This window comes from Berghia stephanieae, chromosome 12 (genome assembly GCF_034508935.2).
Source record: "Berghia stephanieae isolate SIO BIC M18660-M18661 chromosome 12, UCSD_Bste_1.3, whole genome shotgun sequence".
NCBI classification, from domain to species: Eukaryota; Metazoa; Mollusca; class Gastropoda; order Nudibranchia; family Aeolidiidae; genus Berghia; species Berghia stephanieae.
In genome coordinates this window covers 32,403,663-32,423,917 of record NC_088371.1, presented here as the reverse complement: position 1 = coordinate 32,423,917, position 20,255 = coordinate 32,403,663, and the positions used below count along the sequence as shown (strand labels likewise).

Below are 20,255 nucleotides of genomic sequence, written 5' to 3'. Positions count from 1 at the left end.
ATTGAATTTTTTTTTTTTTTAAAGATACAGTTAACCATACAGGTAGATAAAAAAAACATCACAGGTCAGCATCATTTTCAACAAAATATGAAAACAAAATTGATACGCATACATAAAATTTACACTTTAAACTCACACTAGTTGAAAGAATCTTATTCAGTCGTATTGTCATATAGGTTTTAAAAAACGTTTTCCTAATTAAATATGGCGTACCAGTGTAAAGTCACAAACAGCGAGGAGTTGGTCATTTGGGTCTTGAGTTTGATTCCCAAATACTGTGATAGTTTTAGTCTGTGTTTATCTCCAGGGGGCGAAGTGGCCGAGTGGTTAAGGCATTGCACCGTGACCTGGAAGATACTGGGTTTGAGCCCGCTCCAGGCACTTTCATTTTTTTTTTGGGAAAGATTATTAACCCTCAGTTTTCTCACTTGGACAACATGGGTGATTCCTGTTGACATCAGACATCTTGTTTGAAGAATTATCTATATTCCTTCGTGGAATGCGCTAGGTGACGATATCTTATGATGTCGTGGCGGAAGGGCATCATTTTAAAAAAAATCTATCTCCAAGGTGTTGTAATCTTTTAAAGTAGTCGACACCGAAATGCACTGACTAACTAAGGTACTGACCATTCAGCCCAGTAGTGGTTCTTACCTAAATATTTGTGTCAGTACATAACACAATCAGTCAAAAAGTGAAAATTTTGGATTTGCATTTAAAAATATCTTTTTTTTTGCATTTTCTGAAAGAATATGCTCCCCAGAGCATTTTAATCGTTATTTGAAGTAAATCGGGTGATTTTTCATGAAGTTAAGGTCAGATGTATGGGAAAGGTATCCAGCAACTTTTCTCAAATTTCATACTTTTTCAACTAGACTAGCTGTAAAAAAAATATTAAGAAGTGAAATTAAGCTTTGATATTTCCTGAAGATGTACAAAAAAGGTTGATTTAATCATTTATGACAAGAACTCAATCAAAAATTGACCTTCGAACTAAACTTGGCAATATCTCAGTTCAAACCCTTTTACCATATGACTGATTATGTCATTCACTGTAACATTTATTTGAAGGCCATTTCATCTCCCAAGATTTGCTCTCGTTCTATAAGAATTTCTTGTTCCAATAAAATGCCAGGTGTTAACCTATTTTTTATATCTTGAGTCTTGCAGCGATGTGGTCTTGTGGCATGACACTCGCTTTCGGATCGGAAGTTCCTGGGTTCGAGCCACGCTCGGCGCATAGTTGAGTTCTTGGAAAAGACTCTTTAATCACATATGGTGGTATTCAGGTACAAAATGAGTACCTAGCCGTTAACAGCGTTATCTCTATCGGAAAAAAAATTGTATTATCGCCCAATATGTTGCTCTTGGTCAGGGACCCTTTGTAAAGCGCTTTGAGCACACTTAGTGGATATTGCGCTATATAAAAGCTCAACTTTTTAAGTATGACAGAGTCAGAGCTAATCAGACAATGAAAAAAAAAAATAATTCTATAAATAGATTCAAATCATCACCTGACAATATTCAACCCTTTTCCTTTTTCAATCCCACAATCCAATATTTCAACATCCTCTTTCTCCTCCCTTTCACCCGAGTCGGATTCTACTTTTTTCTCAACCGTCTTTTCTTTCTCAAGTTTTCCACTAACACTGACCGTTTCATCGAACAAGGAGTCGATATTCACATGGACGCTGCTTTCAACTAGCGATTGATTGAACAACCTCTTCAATCTGGGCGTACTTGATTTCCGGTAATTTTGTTTTCCTTTTATGTCGTTCATCGCTCGTGCCGAATGTTTCATGCTTTGCTGGAATTGTACCAGAGAACTCTGACTGACATTTCGACAGATGTTCAGACTAATACACCATGGATTCTCCATGTACAAGGGCGTCGATGTGTCTGGTTTGGAAAAGGTACGACCTTCGATGATGGAAATGGCATCTTTCTCAAAATTGAACGAAGCGTAAAATTCAAATAATCCGTGGAGAAGACTCTCTGGATTGATGGAAAAGAATGGGATTGAAACATTAAATGGGATTGAAACAAATGGGACAGAAACATGAAATGAGATTGAAACATTAAATGGAATTGAAACATGAAATGAGATTGAAACATTAAATGGAATTGAAACATGAAATGAGATTGAAACATTAAATGGAATTGAAACATGAAATGGGATTGAAACATTAAATGGGATTGAAACATGAAATGGAATTGAAACATGAAATGGGATTGAAACATTAAATGGGATTGAAACATGAAATGGGATTGAAACATGAAATGGGATTAAAACACTAAATGGAATTGAAACATTAAATGGGAATGAAACATTAAATGGGAATGAAACATTAAATGGGATTGAAACATTTAATGGGAATGAAACATTAAATGGGATTGAAACATGAAATGGGATTGAAACATTAAATGGGATTGAAACATGAAATGGGATTGAAACATGAAATGGGATTAAAACACTAAATGGAATTGAAACATTAAATGGGATTGAAACATGAAATGGGATTAAAACACTAATGGAATTGAAACATTAAATGGGAATGAAACATTAATGGGATTGAAACATGAAATGGATTGAAACATTAATGGATTGAACATTAAATGGGATTGAAACATGAAATGGGATTAAAACACTAAATGGAATTGAAACATTAAATGGGAATGAAACATTAAATGGGAATGAAACACGAAATGGGATTGAAACATTTAATGGGAATGAAACATTAAATGGGATTGAAACATTTAATGGATTGAAACATTAATGGATTGAAACATGAAATGGATTGAAACATGAAATGGATTAAAACACTAAATGGAATTGAAAATTAATGGGATTGAAACATGAAATGGATTAAAACACTAAATGGAATTGAAACATTAAATGGGATTGAAACATGAATGGATTAAACACTAAATGGAATTGAAACATTAAATGGGAATGAAACATTAAATGGGAATGAAACATTTAATGGGATTGAAACATTAAATGGGATTGAAACATGAAATGGGATTGAACATTAAATGGGATTGAAACATTAAATGGGATTGAAACATTAAATGGGATTGAAACATTTAATGGGAATGAAACATTAAATGGGATTGAAACATTTAATGGGATTGAAACATTAAATGGGATTGAAACACTAAATGGGATTCAAACATTAAATGGGATTGAAACATTAGTATATTTGTTTTGCATTATAGAAAAAAGTGGGACAAAGTGGCTCAGCAATACGGTCTTTGCTTTGTACCCGAATAGTACCGAGTTCGAGTACCCGCCGCTGCGCTGTGTGGCCTTGAGCAAGTCACCTTGCCCTAGCTCAATTTGCGACGCTGCACTGCGGCTAACGCCTGGGTTGTTCTAGTCTTCCCTTGGAACAGACCCTAGAGACAAATTTCCCCTATGGGATAAATAAAGGGAATTTTTAAAAAACAGAAGAATAAGGACGAGGAGGAGAAGAAGGAGAAGGAGGAAGACGAACAGACCTGCCATTTTACCGACACAAAATATCAGGACCTAGGTCTCAAAAAATCAGGACACAGGAAAAAAAAATCAGAACGCTTGAAAATAAGGGACAAAACGATTATAGTGCACACAGATGAAAAAGTAGTAAAAAACGAATTAAATCCAAAGAAAATGCACAATTAACAATTCAGCTCAGCACGAGGTAGAGTTGAGAACAATGAATCAGTGACTCTGACTGGTGATTGACGATTGAACTAATGGTGTGCACGCAATTGAAATAAACCACAACACAGGTATCGATGTCTTCTATGAAACACTAACACCTACGAATTCATTCCTGTCTGCCCATACTATAAAAAGTGCAAACTCGAGAAATGTGCCTTTGCCCAACCACGGGTGGAATACCTTGGACACTACTTGTCTAGAGATGGCATCTCGAAAGGTCCAAAAGCAGATGCCATTCAAAACATGCCAGCTCCAAAGAATGTTTCCAACCTCAGATCTTTCCTTGGGCAAGTGCAATTTTACAGCAAGTTCTTGCCCAATATCTCTACAACACTAGAGCTGCTATATCATCTGACGAAGAAAGACGTGAGATGGAAATGGGGACCGGAAGAACAGTCAGCCTTCCGGAAGATCAAGGAAATGCTTCAATCTGATACCGTACTTGCACATTTCGACCCATCGTTGGAAGTTGGAATCTCGTGTGACGCATCAGAAGTTGGCATTGGAGCTGTCCTGTTTCACCGTTACTCCGATGGCAGTGAACGACCTATCGCCAACGCATCGAAGACGATGACCGCCTGTCAGCGGAAATACAGCCAAATACAGAGAGAAGCATTGGCCATCATCTTTGCCTTGAGCAAATTTCACCAATTCTTATACGGCCGAAGATTCATTTTGGTGACAGACCACAAGCCGCTGATCTCTCTGTTTGGACCATCAAAGTCGATTCCAGCACTGGCAGCAAACAGACTGGCAAGATGGGCACTTACCTTGAGCCAGTACGATTACAAAATCGAGTTCCGGAAGACGTCGGACCACGGAAATGCCGACGCCTTGAGTCGTTTGCCATCAGGACCTGACCAAATATTCAACAAATGAGAGACCGGAGATGATTCGTCAACAATCTGCGCCATTCAGATGGTATCTCCCTCTCACCCTGATGAGCTGACTAAAGAATCCCACGACGATCCAGTGCTATCGGCTGTCTTCAAATACTTGGAAGAAGGATGGCCAAAGAAAATGACACCCAACAAACAAGAGTCCTGGTCAGTTGGGTCGTTCAACAAAATCAAAGACTTCCTAACTTCATCGAATGGTTGCTTGTTCTATGGTGATCGTGTGGTGATTCCGAAGAAGCTTCAAGAACGCATTCTTCAAATACTACATCTGGGCCATTTTGGAATGCAACGAATGAAACAGCTAGCCAGAACAGCTGTATACTGGCCTGGAATCGACACAGCGATTGTCAACACCACCAGAGGATGCATGCCATGTGCTGAGAACCAAAACATGCCTCCAAAACAGCCGGTACATCCATGGATTATGCCTGACAAACCATGGGAATGTGTCCATATCGACCATGCCGTGAATTTCAAAGGACACAACTGGCTCGTGATGGTGGATGCATACTCCAAATATCTGTGTGTCCACCAGATGACATCCATCACCACGAAGGCTACAGTTCAAAAGCTGGACGAGGATTTTGCGCATTTTGGCTACCCGCATACCATCGTCACTGATAATGCGCAGTGCTTCTCGTCAGCTGAGTTTGCCAGTTTCTGTGAGAGCCGGGGTATTCAACACCTACATGGAGCCCCGTATCATCCAGAGACCAACGGTGCAGCTGAGAGACTGGTACAGTCATTTAAAAAGTCGCTAAGGAAGTCCAGCCTCAGTACCAGTGAGGCCTTAAACGAGTTCTTGATCCAGTACCGGAGAACTCCCCTGTGCAATGGCTATAGCCCAAGCGAACTTCTGATTGGTCGACAGATACGGGCGAAGATAGATGTGCTCCTGCCTCAAAGCCGTGTAAATCTTCGCTCGTCTAGGAAAACTAAGTTCACAGTGAACAGCCAGTGCTATGCCCTGTCTTTTCAGAGGGGGCGTAGGGACAAGTGGGTGCCAGAGATTGTAGCATCAGCGATTGGAAACCGAATGTTCGATGTGAAAATCGTGCCGGATGGTCCTACTTTGAGAAGACACGTCGACCAACTGCGCACACGCCACAGTAGTTAACATAGTGGTTATATTATAATTGTGACAACGAGACTCACGTTCTTGTAACAGATTATTCCAGTGCATGGACTGTCAAATGGACTTGATATAATGTATGTGATCGCCGGACATTTGAAATAGATTGTTCGTACGGGCTTTTAAATGTTAATTGCAAGGGCGATCTTCTGGATGTGTAACATAGAATTTCAAATTAACTTTGAAATAGTGTTTTAAGCGGACTGTTACATCATGTGTGTCTATGTTAATATTTTGATGGTTAAACCTTCAGTATCCTTCAGGCTAGAAGGGAGGTGTTATGGTGTATTGTTATTATTGAGTTATTGCCCTTTGCAACAACTTATAATTTACTTCCATGAATAATACACTTAATTACATTTAGTTATTTCTAAATAATGTCACAATTGAATATATTAATAGAATACATTACATTCGTATCATAAGTTAACTACACTTGTGCATTGACGTTATATTACATAACGTATATTTCTGTTTATGTATATTTCTATACTGCATGTTTAATATTACTAAGTCTGTGATATACTATGATTTAAAATGCTTGAATAAATAATTACTTGATGATTGGCAACCAAGGAGCGTCTTCCCTGTCAGTTATTTTATGTACTGCGGTTGGTACATAACAAAAAGAAATACTTATGACTGGGCAACATTACCGATATCATTATATCGATACCGTACAATGGGGTGGGGATATGTTATACACATCCGGTTCATACGGTCACCTCATCATTTGATTACCGCTAAAAAAAAAAAATTCTACCAATTTTTTTCCACCAATGTTTTTTTCTAACTAAAAAAATTTGGGTATAAAGAAAAATCGGGACGCGAGAGAGAAAAATCAGGAAATCGGGACAGTAGCAAATTTTGCATAAAAATCGGGACGGTCCCGATTAAATCTGTACAAACAGCAGGTCTGGAAGCTCGGGTGGTTGCTGGTTCGGATAAGTAAGTAAGCTATTTAAATGCTCACATTTTTTATTAATTTTTTTTTTAAAAAAGGAAAGAAGAAAAAAAATTTTTAATGGAAGAAGGAGAGAGAAAGACAAAAGGTTGAACCAACCTATAGATTCTGTGTTGCTGGTGGCTGGAATGGAGGACGGGGACGATGGAAGGTGATAGAAGAGGTCATCTATGTAGAACCTGTTCTGGACATCTGACATGAAGGAATAGAGAGGAGAAAAAAATACATTGACCCATACGATAGACTACAATACAGACACCAACTCTTTTCTTGGGAATATATATCTGAGACGGGGGGGGGGGGGGGGGGGGGGGGGCAGGGCCTGATAGCTCAGTTGGTAGAGCACTCGCTTCACACACAAAGGGACTGGGATTGATCCCAGTTGTACTCCGAGATTTTTATCCAAAATGAGTTCTTGTCATAAATGAATAAATCAACCCTTCTTGTATATCTTTGGGAAATATCAAAGCTTAATTTCACTTCTAAATATTTCTTATAGTCTAGCCAAGCGTGTAGGTGGAATGATAATATACCTAGCTGACTAGGCGGTCTAGTTTTGTTTTGTCTTTGACGCGACAAATAAAAAGTTTCTTTTTTATTTTTTGTAATAGACTAGCATCCTATCCAAAGAGTAGCAAGCAATTGCTATTGTCCATTTCATGGTATAGAATCCAGGATTGACTCCAGCTCTTTGCGCCCAATGACTCTGAAGGACTACTACATTTATCTGTTAAATACCACAGACACCAAGACGATCTCCGTTTCTATTGGCCACTGGCTGTCAAGTACTTCATTATTTTTTATAAACAAAAACCAAATCCAAGTGACTGTGACACAAACAAACCAACCTGCGGCTACATGGTCTTGTGGTATGACACTAGCTTTCGGATCGGAAGGTCCTAGGTTCAAGCCGCGCTAGGTGCATAGTCAAGTCCTTGGAGAAGGCTCTTTACTCACATTCTCTCATCGTACTCAGATGTAAAATGAGTACCTGACCATTAACAGCGTTGTCTCTGTCCCCTAAAAAATTTGTAATATCGCCTAACAGGCGTCATGTCCCGGCATAAATGTGAAACGTTGCTGTTGGCCAGGGACCCCTTCCCTTGTAAAGCGCTTTGAGCATGTTTAGTGAATAATGCGCTATATAAAAGCTCATGTTAGAAACCAACCAACCTGCAAGTGACTGTAAACTTCTCAGAGTTGGCAGGACGGAGGGTTGACGGGTCTGCAGATAGAATATCAGCAGGCACAAGAGGCCCAGGGTGGTCGGTTTTCGCTGCTCTCCGCTGGAGGTCACTTTGTGGTGCAAGGCCCACTGCTTGAGAGTGGTCATGAGGGGTTGCACCCTTGGGTCGGACATCGCCAGGAGATAGAGAAACTCTGTCATTTTTATACTGTCCCTGAATTCAAAATTGATAGAGAATCAAAACAAAATTAGCATATATGTTACCAAGTGTCTCAATACGGTAATAAGTCTGGTGGACTGGATATAAAATTTTTATTTTATTATTTTTTACCCCGACAGGACAATGCTGTTAACAGCCAGGACACTCATTTCACACCTGAGTACGATGAGAGAATGTGAGTAAAGAGCCTTTTCCAAGGATTCAACAATGCGCAGAGTGAGGATCATACCCAGGAAATTCCGATCCAAAAGCAAGTGTCATACCACTAGACTGACTGTATAAAGGGTTAACTATAAAATGGCGGTTGATAGAGGATCAATTAAATAAAATTAGCATACGCATACCTGCCAACCCTTCATAATCCAAAAATAAAATCAGAAGGTCAGAAAATAGGAATTTGCGACAAAAAATAGGGATTCCTTAACAATGTATAATTCTGTATCAAAATGACCAATGACTTTGCAACCAAGTACATAAAGACAGAATTCCGGCACAGCTGGCAAAAATACATACCAAGTGTATAAGGCAACAGAATGGGAAAGGGGGAAAAGAGTGCAATTAATTTTTGTAAGCGAGGTCACAAATACATACATAGATTGTAACCTGAGGTCACAAATACACACATAGATTGTAAGCTGAGGTCACAAATACATACATAGATTGTAACCTGAGGTCACAAATACACACATAGATTGTAACCTGAGGTCACAAATACACACATAGATTGTAAGCTGAGGTCACAAATACATACATAGATTGTAAGTTAAGGTCACAAATACATACATAGATTGTTAGTTAAGGTCACAAATACACACATAATGTATTGTCAACTCATAGAGGTAGCACAAATACATACATAGATTGTAATGTAGGTCACAAATACAACATAGATTGTAAGTTAAGGTCACAAATACATACATAGAATTAGTTAACTAGCTGAAGCTGAGGTCACAAATACACACATAGATTGTAAGTTAAGGTCACAAATACATACATAGATTGTAAGCTAAGGTCACAAATACATACATAGATTGTAAGTTAAGGTCACAAATACATACATAGATTGTAAGTTAAGGTCACAAATACATACATAGATTGTAAGTTAAGGTCACAAATACATACATAGCCTGAAAGCTGAGGTCACAAATACATACATAGATTGTAAGTTAAGGTCACAAATACATACATAGATTGTAAGTTAAGGTCACAAATACATACATAGCCTGAAAGCTGAGGTCACAATGTATTTCTAGGGCAAAATGTCGAAATCGGAGGATGGGAACTTTAGCGTTTAAGATCTTGCTGACTCCACCAATCCTAGGCATCAATTCTAGAATCTGACCAATGGCAGCCAAGCTACGTTGGGCCAGTTGTCGGTCTGTACTAAAAATCTCTGACATGAATTTAAACCGTGTGCCTTGGTCAGTTTGGGTAATAGCCTGGAAGGGGGGGATGAGATAATGAGTAAAAATACGTGAAAATTTAAACGGATGAAGGATCAGTATAAATTCAGACATTCAAACGCGGAATAAGTAACAAGTACAATTTGTAGTGGTGGGGGTCCAGATAGCTCAGTTGTTAGAGTACTCCTTTCACAAGCAAAGGGACTGAGATCAATCCCCGGTGCAGTCACTCCCCCCCACCCCCCATGTCCACCAAGCAGTGATTGGGAAGCTGGGTCAGTTAGATCTGGTGTAAAGTAATTTGCAATAGACCAGCGTCCTATCCTAAGGGTGGCAAGCAATTGCTATTGCCTGTTTCAGGCTATAGAAACCGGGATAAACTCTGGCTCCGTGAGCCGATTGACTATGATGGACTTTATTAAAAAACAATTTGTAAGGATCCTGATAGTCAAGTTGGTTGATAACTCACTTGCAAAGGGATATGAAGTCCAGTTTTATTATTAATTGAGTAGTTGAATCTCTAAAATCTGGCATCCTCATTCCCATGGGCAGCAAGAAATTTTCTGGTCCATTAAGTCTTGCTGTCATGGGCCTTATGGCTCTGAAGGACTATTATTTTTTGTATTTTATGGAATTACCACAGTACCAGATAGATGCACATTAAAAAAATTAGAAATCTGTTTTTATCTAAAGTATGATAAAGTGATAAAGCATGATAAAGTCATAATTGATCAAGATCAAGATAAAAGACTTGTGTCTGTCAGAGTCAAACTAATTTTTGTTGTTGCCAGATTGAGTTTTTGATTGTATTTTCTCCTGTTTTATGAAAGAAACAGGTTCCTGATAGCTCAGTTGTTAAAGCAATCACTTGACACATTTGAAAAGAGACGAGACTGTTGCTGAGTTGAGTCCAGGTATATATTCTGGACCTTCTATCAACCCAGCAGTGATTGGGTAGCTAGGTATATTTAGAACAGACTGAAAGCATTTTGTGATAGACTAGCATCCTATCCAAATGGCAGCAAGCAATCATCCCTTCAGAAACAAGGATAAACTCCATGGACTTTAAAGGACTTTCACCTGTTCAGCTTGGGGTTGGTTCAGTGGGCCCAACGACAACATCATGTCCAAGTCTCCATCCCACCAGCCAAATCCGTTGAGACAAGAGCCATAGGGAGTCACTTGGGCCTGGGGAAGCAGACATTTCACCGTGTCTTCAATCAGAGCGGATATGAAGAAACGTTGGCGCAGGTCAAGGTCATTCAACGATTTGCAAGCATGGAGCGCAATGGCCTCGTCATCAAACTGTGGAAAATGCGTGAGAATAAAATATATTTAAAAATATTTGTGAGCTTTTGAGCTTTTATATCGCGCAATATCCACTAAACATGCTCAAAATGCTTTACAAAGGGTCCCTGACCAACAGCAACATGTAACATAAAGAACGAGACATGACATCTGTTAGGCGATAATATCATTTTTTTTCCCAGACAGAGACAACGCTGTTAATCACCAGGTACACATTTTAGACCTGAGTACAGTGAGAGAATGTGAGTAAAGAGGCTTTTCCAAGGACTCAACTATGCACTGAGCTAGGCTCAAACCCAGGACCTTCCGATCCGAAAGCGAATGTCATACCACAAGACCACATAGCCGCACAATATTTTGTGATCATGTAGACCTTGAAAATGACATAATAATCACATTAATGAAATCTACTATGAAAAATTTTGATTTAAAAATTGATATATTTCCTGTTGTTCCAAGAAATGGGTTTTTCTTGTATGTCAAACTAAGAGCTTAACGAACAAAATTTGCTAAATTATAAAATAAAATGAAATGTAGATAATTTTTTTTTGAAGTGATACTTAAACAAAACATTTTACATCAATGGCAAAATAAAAAATAATTCTTAAAACACAGTATCGACTTGACTCTGCAGGTTTTACAAGTACGTTCTTCATAACTACTTACCTATGCTGTGTCATTTTATCAATAAGAATGAAAGAAAGTAAAGAAAGCAGAAAATCTTGAGAGAAGGAATTTTATTTTAAATGCACCCTTAAGACCTCAGACAATGCTTTATCCATTCCACAATCAATACAGAAAACAATCTCAACATCGCAATAGAACAACTGGAAAACACCCCCATTACTATTATACGGTAATGGACAAAATTGGGAGCTTGTTCTGGTATAAGGTAAAGATCTGAGGAGGAAAATGACGGACAAAGCAGAAAGAAAAGTAACAACAAAAACAATTGAGCTTTTATGTTGCGCAATATCCACTAAACGTGCTCAAAGCGTTCTACAAGGGTCCCTGACCGACAGCAACATTTAACATGTAGGACGGGACATGACGCCTGTTAGGCGATATTACAAATTTTTTTCCAGAGAGAGAGACAACGCTGTTAATGGGCAGGTACTCATTTTACACCTGACTGAGTACAGTGAGAGAATGCGAGTAAAGAGCCTTTTCCAAGGACTCAACCCAGGACCTTTCGATTAGTGCCGCGCTGAAGACCGGTCTAGACCGCGGTCCGACGGTCTTTTAGCTGTGAACCGAAGACCGGTCCCCTAGGGGAAGATCGGCGGCGGTCCTCACTTCTTATCACCTTAGTGCGGGGCGGTCCTTGCAAGGACCACGGTCCTACGTCTCGCGCCATAGCCTAATACTTCCCCAGCGCAGGGTTGCCAGATTATTTTTCAACAAAATGCCAGGGGAAGACTCAAAAAATCCCAAACCACTCAAAAAGATGCCAAAGTCTGTTGACTCCCACCCCCACTAAGAAAACTACTCACTTTTGATAGACAATTTACTATCATATCCTGGTGGCTTGCGTGTTTTCTTTTCTTTTTCTTTTCTTTTTTTTTTTTTGTTTTTTTTTTTGAATTAGCTATACTAAATTTCCTGTTGGGGTAATTATTTACCTACTGACTACTAAGTGGAGTGCTAAACCACTACACCACGGTTGGATTTTAAGAATGAAAAAGAAATGTGAAGATGTTTGTTTTTACGCGTTTAGAAATAATTAAGAAAAGGTGTCATTTGAAGTATAATATACAAGAAAAGAAAATGCCAAATGAAAATGCCAAATGCCAAATGATTTTTCTAATGCCAAACGGTTTTCAAAAATGCCAGATTTTTGGAATCTGGCATTTAAAATGCCAAACTGGCAACCCTGCCCCAGCGATTCGTTGCTTCGGTTGCCTATCTTCCACCAATCACCACCCATCCCACTTAATTAATCGCACCCACCCCCCTTTGCCATACACTAAACGACACAGACGACCATACAGGCAGACGACCACCAACCTCCACTCCGCAAACCGCCCTTTCGTGTGTGAGATGGGGGGAACAGGAGGCGCACGCCTTGGACGATTCCATTATACGGGGTAAATTTCAAAATTTACTACACCATAATGATCGCAATGACAATGATCTATGGTGAAGGCATGACCCCTCTTCTCTAATGGGTTATTGTTTGAAATGTATGTGACTACTAAAGATGTGTGTGTTTGTGTGTGTGTGTGTGTGTGTGTTGTGTTGTTGTGTGTGTGTGTGTGTGTGTGTCGAACCTAGCAAGTAGCAAATCCGATTTTTTGTTTTCTTTTGTCCATCTCTTGTCACCACTCCTTTCTATCGCAGTGTTGTCATTTAAAATAATACAATAATATTAAAATTTCGTTGGTGTTTTTACTAATCAAATAATATGAGTTTCATTAGTTTCTTCCTTCCAAAAAACCCAGTTATAACGTCTGAATTTTAAAAAAGTCCAATAGAATATTTGGGGACCCCGATAGCTCAGTTGATAGAGCACTCTCTTTATACGCAAAGGGCCAGAGATCGATCCCGGGTGCAGTCGATTTTTTTCTGAATCCCTGTCTACTCAGCAATGAATGGGTAGCTGAGTTTGTTAGATCTGGCGAAAAGTCACCATCGACCCCTCTTATTACCTCATCCACCCCTCTTATTATAACTTCACGTCTCTCTCTTACTCTTCAATGCTCGCTGCCCTCTAATGTGTGTGTGTTGTGGGGGGGGGGGGGGGTAGGAGTTGCGTGTGTGTATCAACGCCACGAACAACTCGATCAACGCCTTGGGCGATGCCATTATCTCCGTTAATGGGGATAAATTTCAAATTTTATTAAATTATCAAAGTAACAATGAAGTACGGTGAGCAAATAAAGAAGGCATCACCCCTCTTCTCTAATTAGGTTACAATTTGAAATGAGTGTGACTACTCCGTGTGTTTTACTCCTGTAGACCACGGTTTTCATCGTGTAGCGGTCTTTAACGGTTCAAGAATGAACGATCCCATGGTCTCAAAGGTCAAACTGGTTCGAATTTCCAACAGTCTCTCAGGAATGTTCAATGTCGAAAAGGACCGGTCCTTGCGGTCTTCATTTCCCAAGGACCGTAGGACCGAGGTCCTTAAGCTTGCCAAGGACCGCCCCGCACTACTTTCGATCCAGAAGCGAGTGTCATACAACAAAACCACATAGCTGCACGTACATGAAAAAAATACCATCCCAATCCCAAAAATCAGCCTGCCTCTACTGGGGATCAAACCTAAGACCTCCTGATTACTGGTCAAACGTGCTACCATTACCCCAGAGGTTACTCGATAGTTGGGACGCGAAATTCTTCACAAGTATATGCATTTCAAATGTGAACTCTTGTCTGCATCATAAAACACGAATCATTTAACATGAGAAAAAAAAAACAAGGATGAAGACAAAAGAGTAGCTCCATTTTATTCTGACAATATCATATGGGCAAATTAGGGAGCATTTTTAATTCAGAAAAGTGAGTGGATCAGGCACTTATGTTGATAACAAGAAATGAAGCGAGTTGGACAGTGTCAGAAGACAACACAGAATAAAAATTTTGCAGCGATGATGGGGGCTCTAACCCACGGCCTTACTGGTACGACAACCCCGCCTCACCGGGGAGATCGTGACTCCACCGTATGAGCTATGAGGATAGCTCATACGGTAGTTATTATCTCCCTGGCCAGGCAGAGTTGTCGTACCAGTAAGGTCGCAGGATCGAGCCCCAATCGCCACCACAAAGTTTTTAATCTCTGTTGTCCTCTGGCACTGTCCTACTCATTTCGAATTGGGTAGCAAGCACTTGTGTAAGATAAACATCTGACTGAAGAACACGGGATAAAAAGCAACAGAATTAGAAACAACACTAAAACCAACAACAACAACAACAAGAGTAAAGACATCCTTCAGGACAGCGACTTACAGACTGGTTGGGAGGCAAGGAAATATCGAGCCGATCATTTGGGTAGTGTTGTACATCCTTCACTGTCATCTCCTCCTTGTCTGCTTTCCTGTTGTTTTTGGATGAACGTTTTTTATTGGTATCGCACAGCAGTCTGGATCTCAATGGAAACTGTCTTAACATGATGAAAGGGGTGGTACCTTCTGATAGCAATGAGTGAAGGTCTCTCGTCTCCTTGTACTGTGCCAGGATCAAACTCTGGGGAAAGGGGGGGGGGGGGGGGGTTAGGATAAGTAGTAATAATAATAATAATAATAAATAATAATAATAATAATAATAATAATAATAATAATAATAATAATAATAATAACAATAATAATAATAATAAAATAATAATAATAATAATAATAATAATAATAATAATAATAATAATAATAATAATAATAATAAAATATAATATAATAATAATAATAATAATAATAATAATAATAATAATAATAATAAAATAATAATAATAGTAATAATAATAATAATAATAATAACAATAATAATAATAAACATAATCATAAACCAAACCTTTTCACCAACTATTTATATCTACAATAACCCTTACCCTATCTGTGGACGTGAAGCCAGCATATTCCAAGGGCCCAAAAGCTTGTAGCTTCTGTAGCGTCACTGCTGGGTTGCTGGTTCGTACCAGCACACTTTGCAATGCTTCATCACGCCGTAGGTTCAGGATGTCTTGAAAACTAACAGATTTTCCTGAAATTAAAGAAAAACAACAACAAAAATATTTGTTTAACTCACTCAACCCGAACACCGACTATATTCGTAGTTTACCCAGATTACTTTTACCCCATGCCTATTTATTACATTTTTCTGAGACAAATTGTAGGGGCAGTAGTATCAAAGCTATTGTTTTTAGTTTTTGCATGTTGATGATAGTTGAATAAAACTATCTATGTACATATTCATTTTTAATACATTTTTTTGAAATTTTGAAAAGTAGCAAAAATCTCTAGGATTGAATGAGGTATTGGATGATATTGGTATTAATAAACAAAAGCTTTGAAATAGTTTCAAAAAGCTGCAGGGAAAGCTGAGACATGTAAATTTGTTTCTCCTTCCAATAAACTGAACTCAGTCAGATTGAGTATCATGGTTGAAAAAAACATCTTGGAGATAAAAGTAATTTATTGCAATGAAGAATTCTCTATGAAATGAAGGCCTATGGAATCCAAATTGGCCTAACTGACAGAGTGTATCACTATGCAATGGGAACTTCCCTCTACGTTTCGGTAATGTCCACTGTCATATTATCAATCAATTTATCAATCCAAAATTGAGAGTGTAAAGTCCTCCGGTTTATCATAGCTTAGTCTACTGACTGGCATTGGCAAGTGTTCATTTTCTTAACTCTTTCAGAGTTGAGGCCATATTCGCATTTCCATCACAAAATGGCTGACACCCGATTGAGGCAGCATGAGAATGACAAACTAAGACAAAGTGACATTCGAATTCGGCGCAAAACCTTCAATTGAATGGTCTGACGAAAGAAATGATACCATTGGTTCAATTTATAGCACTTTTGTAGCAAGTAGGATTGGATTACATTTATGTAAGACTGGCCGCACAGTGCAGCCAATGGCACTGAAAGAGTTAAGTTATTTGATTTAACAAGAAGTAGAAGCCCATCTTCTTTAGTTTACTGGAGACTGTACTACTGAGCAACCTTGTTGGTTACAGGTACCCAACGTATTTTAAATAAAGAAGTGTTTTTATGCACCTCCGTTGCGCATGCGCATTCCACATGATTCATCAGTGATGATGTGTTCCTGTATTTGGACATGGCAAAAGTTATATTGGGACACCTGTACGTCTTTCTTAATGAAAACTTAAGAAATACGGTAAGTGGCAATGACGAACAAGGGGAATTCCCGAAAGTGAGGGTCTTATCGTCGATGGTGGACATGAGCAGTGAAGTTATGTGATTTGGTAAGCGGTTGAATGGGATGGACCTATCTTTCTATTTATACACCTATGAGACGGATTTGAAAACAAAAAACCCTTAAAAAAAAAACATAACCTTTCAAAGGCGATTTTCAATCTTACTTGGACCTAAAATAAAATCTTACCGTTTTAATGAAAAAACAAACAACAGTAATACAATTTTAAAACTTGAGCTTTTATATATAGCGCAGTATCCACCCAACATGCTCAAAGCGCTTTTTATCATTATTCTCACTGTTCTCTTGGAGGAAACGTTTTGTTTTCTGCGTTAAAAAAATAATATAAATGGAAACTATTATTTGAAAACAAAAAATCAGTGTCACTGGCAAAGGTTTAATTGCAGTAGTCCTGCATCCTGTGACACTCCTACCCCACTTGCGGAAGAAATAGCAATCAACAATACTAAGTTGCAAAAAAAATAAAATTTATAAATAAATATGGGGAGGGGGAAGAGCAAACCCAGTAGCAATACAAAGCCATGTGTGTAAAGAGCCACGAATTCCGTAATTATCTAGTTTCTGCAGGAGTTTTTGGTGTGGCACAGTATCAAATGCTTTGGAAAAGTCGAGGATGCCGATGTCTGCCTGAGTGTTGGTATTCTTGAGTCTCAACATGTCATTTACAGTTATTAGGAGTTGGCTTTCACATGAGTATCCTTTGCGAAACCCGTGATTCAGGTCAGTTAGGATGTCATTGTTCTCAAAGTGGTTCATCATGTTCTTACAGATTATATGTTCTAATAGTTTGGATATTACAGACGTCAGTGAGACTGGACGGTAGTTCTCTGCTTTATTTTTGTTGCCTTTTTTTAATACAGGTGCGATGTTTGCATTCAGCCAGTCATTTGGGAGCATCCCGGTGTCGACCGATTTTTGGAAAATTATGCATAATGAGGGGGCCAAACTCTCAGCACACTCCTTTAGCACTGTGTTGGGGATGTTATCTGGACCTGACGCCTTAGATGGATCGACGTTTTTCAGCAACTTTTCAACTCCTGAGATGTTTATGTTGAAATTAGTAAGAGATTGGTCACACCTATGTGATGTCGGTGGGGTGGTTGTATCGTGTGGATCATGAGGGGTAAAGACAGATTTAAATTGATCCAAGAGGATCGTTGCTTTATCCTTCCCCTTAATGTACAGGGTTTCATTTTCTTTCAATGGGGCTACACCAATGGAATCGTTTTTCTTGCTTTTTATGTAGTTCCAAAATGGCTTGGTATTGTTTGTTTCAAGTCCTTTTTCTATAACATTGTTATTGTGCGTCCATTCTGCTTGCCTTATTTCACGCCTACTATGCCGCTGCAATGATTTGTATGTGTCCCAGGTTCCGCTCAGTTTAGCCCGCTTGAATGCTTTTGCTTTGCGTCTTAGTAGTGCTCGTATTTTCCTGTTCATCCACGGCAGCGTTCTTGTATTTTTATGTACTTTTTGGGGAATTGACTCCTTGATTGCACTGAGTAGGCAGGACTGAAAATGGCTCCACATTTCATTTACATCCATACCGTTTTTGTGCTGTTCTGTGATCTCTGATGACAGTCCCTCAATTCGTTTTCGTAGTCCGGCCCAGTTGGCCTTTTTGAAAAGGTATCGTGTTTTGGGGGGTTGGTTCATATAATTGGGGTTTAGTGTGGTTTCAGTAACAACGCAGGCATGATCTGATATTCCTGGTTGTGATGTTGTTGAATGTCTGTTGTGGACCCTAGTACTCTATTAACGTACAAGATAAAATACTCACTTTTTTCTGCTCCAACGAAACTATCTACCCCCCCCCCCCCACATGTCGAATTATCTGTAGCAGACGACAAATTTCTCAAAACGATCACGTGACAGTGTAAAAACAACACAGGAAGTCCATGAATGCTTATTTAGGGTATTTCCTTTAAACTGTGTAAACAACGAAATTTCGTTTTGAGTCGACTCAACGGGTCAGATTGGGCCGGTATTATTAGGCAGTGTCTACATACACGGTAACTGGGCACCTAGCCTCAGGATCTACGTACACGGTATCTCCGGTAACTGGTTTGCCGCTGCAAAACAAGCAGTGGATGGACCTCGCTCTGTCTGTGTAAGTGTGTGTTTGTGTTATTTTAAAAAAATCAAACAATACAATTTAACCCATAAAAAGCGAGATTCAATCTAGATCTTAGTCTTAATGTTATCATTAAAAGACAAGTTATGCGATTATAGCTTAATTGGTGGAAACAATTTATTTTGCATTAACAATAGGGAAACTATTATCTGGATGAAAAAAAATCAGTGTTGCTGTTAAGAGGTTAAAATGGATGAATCAAGTATTGTGAAGCAACTCCGTACACCCCTTTGATCAACGTCATCAGGCGGCCCATTGTTTATTTCATCTTCCCCAATACCCCCCCCCCCCCCCTCCCCTCTCTCTCTTTCTTGTCATAGTGTCACCCCTTCCCTTTCACATCTCACGGTGAAACGAAAACTTTCACCTCAGTTTGCAAATACATGTAGGATTTGTCTCTCACTAGGCCTAGGCTAATGGATTAAAAACCAAGACATCGGGTAGTGGGTGTCTAATACCAAACTATAGCTTCTCTGTTTGGCCAATTTAATCAGGCATTTGGCTGACTGGCAGCCCACCTACTGCTTACATTCTGCCGATAACACACACACACACACACACAAACAAACACAAAGGGCGGGGGGGGGGGGGAGGAGTAGGAATGAAAGAAATCAAGGTCATAATATGTTACTGAAACAAGCTCAATGCCACCTTCGCCCTTCCCTCCCAAAACACGGTATAAGGTTATCGTGTACGTAGATCCTGATGCTAGGTGTCTGGTTACCGTGTACGTAGACACTCCGGTTGTCCGTATTTTTTTAACTTTAAGAACTAAAACTTAAAACTAAAGTCAGTTCTGAACAATCAAAATGTTTCTTAGAAAGTTGAAAGATGCTAGCTAGTTTTTGAAAGAGAGGAAAGAATTTTTTTCAAAAACATTTCTCTTTAACGTGAAGGCGTGCTCACGGTGAAATGAGCTTTTCAAGGTGCCAGGTTCGTAGAAGGCGCGCCTCTCTACTTACAGTTACAGGAACATGGACCCTAAATTATGTAACATACTCAATCAATGATAATGATACTCATCATACCTTACCTTTCTTAGTATTTGGGACAAAGCCATCCACCTTCCGACCATTTGCCGGTAAACCATTACTTTTCTGTGGCAAATCTTTAGCTCTTCTCTTTCGCTTCGAAGTTGAATACAGCTTAATATACGCTATCTTAAAAACATCGTAAGGTAAAGTCAAACTTAAACGGCCTTTAGCAATGATAAAGGGCGCAGCCATTTTGTTTTCTTAAAATTATTAATCGGAAATATTCGGGGAAAAACAGAAACGACGATGTCGTTAAATTATTAATTCAGACAATTTTTAGTTATCTCTTTAATATACAAAACAAAATCTCAAGATTTAATTGATATTTGCGATTAAATCAGTTATACATCTTTATTTATTGTTATTTCAGGA

At 38.9% G+C, this 20,255-nt stretch overlaps 1 protein-coding gene across 1 annotated transcript; it reads right to left on the bottom strand.

Annotated features, from left to right (window-relative positions):
- Positions 1-556: 556 nt before the first annotated feature.
- Positions 557-20,107, bottom strand: LOC144957696 (poly(A) RNA polymerase, mitochondrial-like). Its single transcript, XM_078889060.1, has 8 exons — positions 19,883-20,107; positions 15,359-15,510; positions 14,767-15,003; positions 10,591-10,815; positions 9,326-9,546; positions 7,875-8,101; positions 6,801-6,893; positions 557-1,995 (listed from the first exon to the last, which is right to left on the bottom strand). The coding sequence occupies exons 1-8, from the start codon at positions 20,073-20,075 to the stop codon at positions 1,511-1,513; spliced, it is 1,833 nt and encodes a 610-aa protein (XP_078745186.1). The 5' UTR covers positions 20,076-20,107; the 3' UTR covers positions 557-1,510.
- Positions 20,108-20,255: the final 148 nt, after the last annotated feature.

Excerpts from the sequence above, each read along its gene's own strand:
- LOC144957696 (XM_078889060.1), bottom strand. The coding sequence starts at position 20,075 with ATGGCTGCGCCCTTTATCATTGCTAAAGGCCGTTTAAGTTTGACTTTA. Across the intron at positions 9,547-10,590 it reads ACCAACCCCAAGCTGAACAG|GCTATTACCCAAACTGACCA; the intron begins GTGAAAGTCCTT and ends CCCCCCTTCCAG. Across the intron at positions 8,102-9,325 it reads GACCTCAGCTTTCAGGCTAT|GGACAGTATAAAAATGACAG; the intron begins GTATGTATTTGT and ends TTTTGAATTCAG.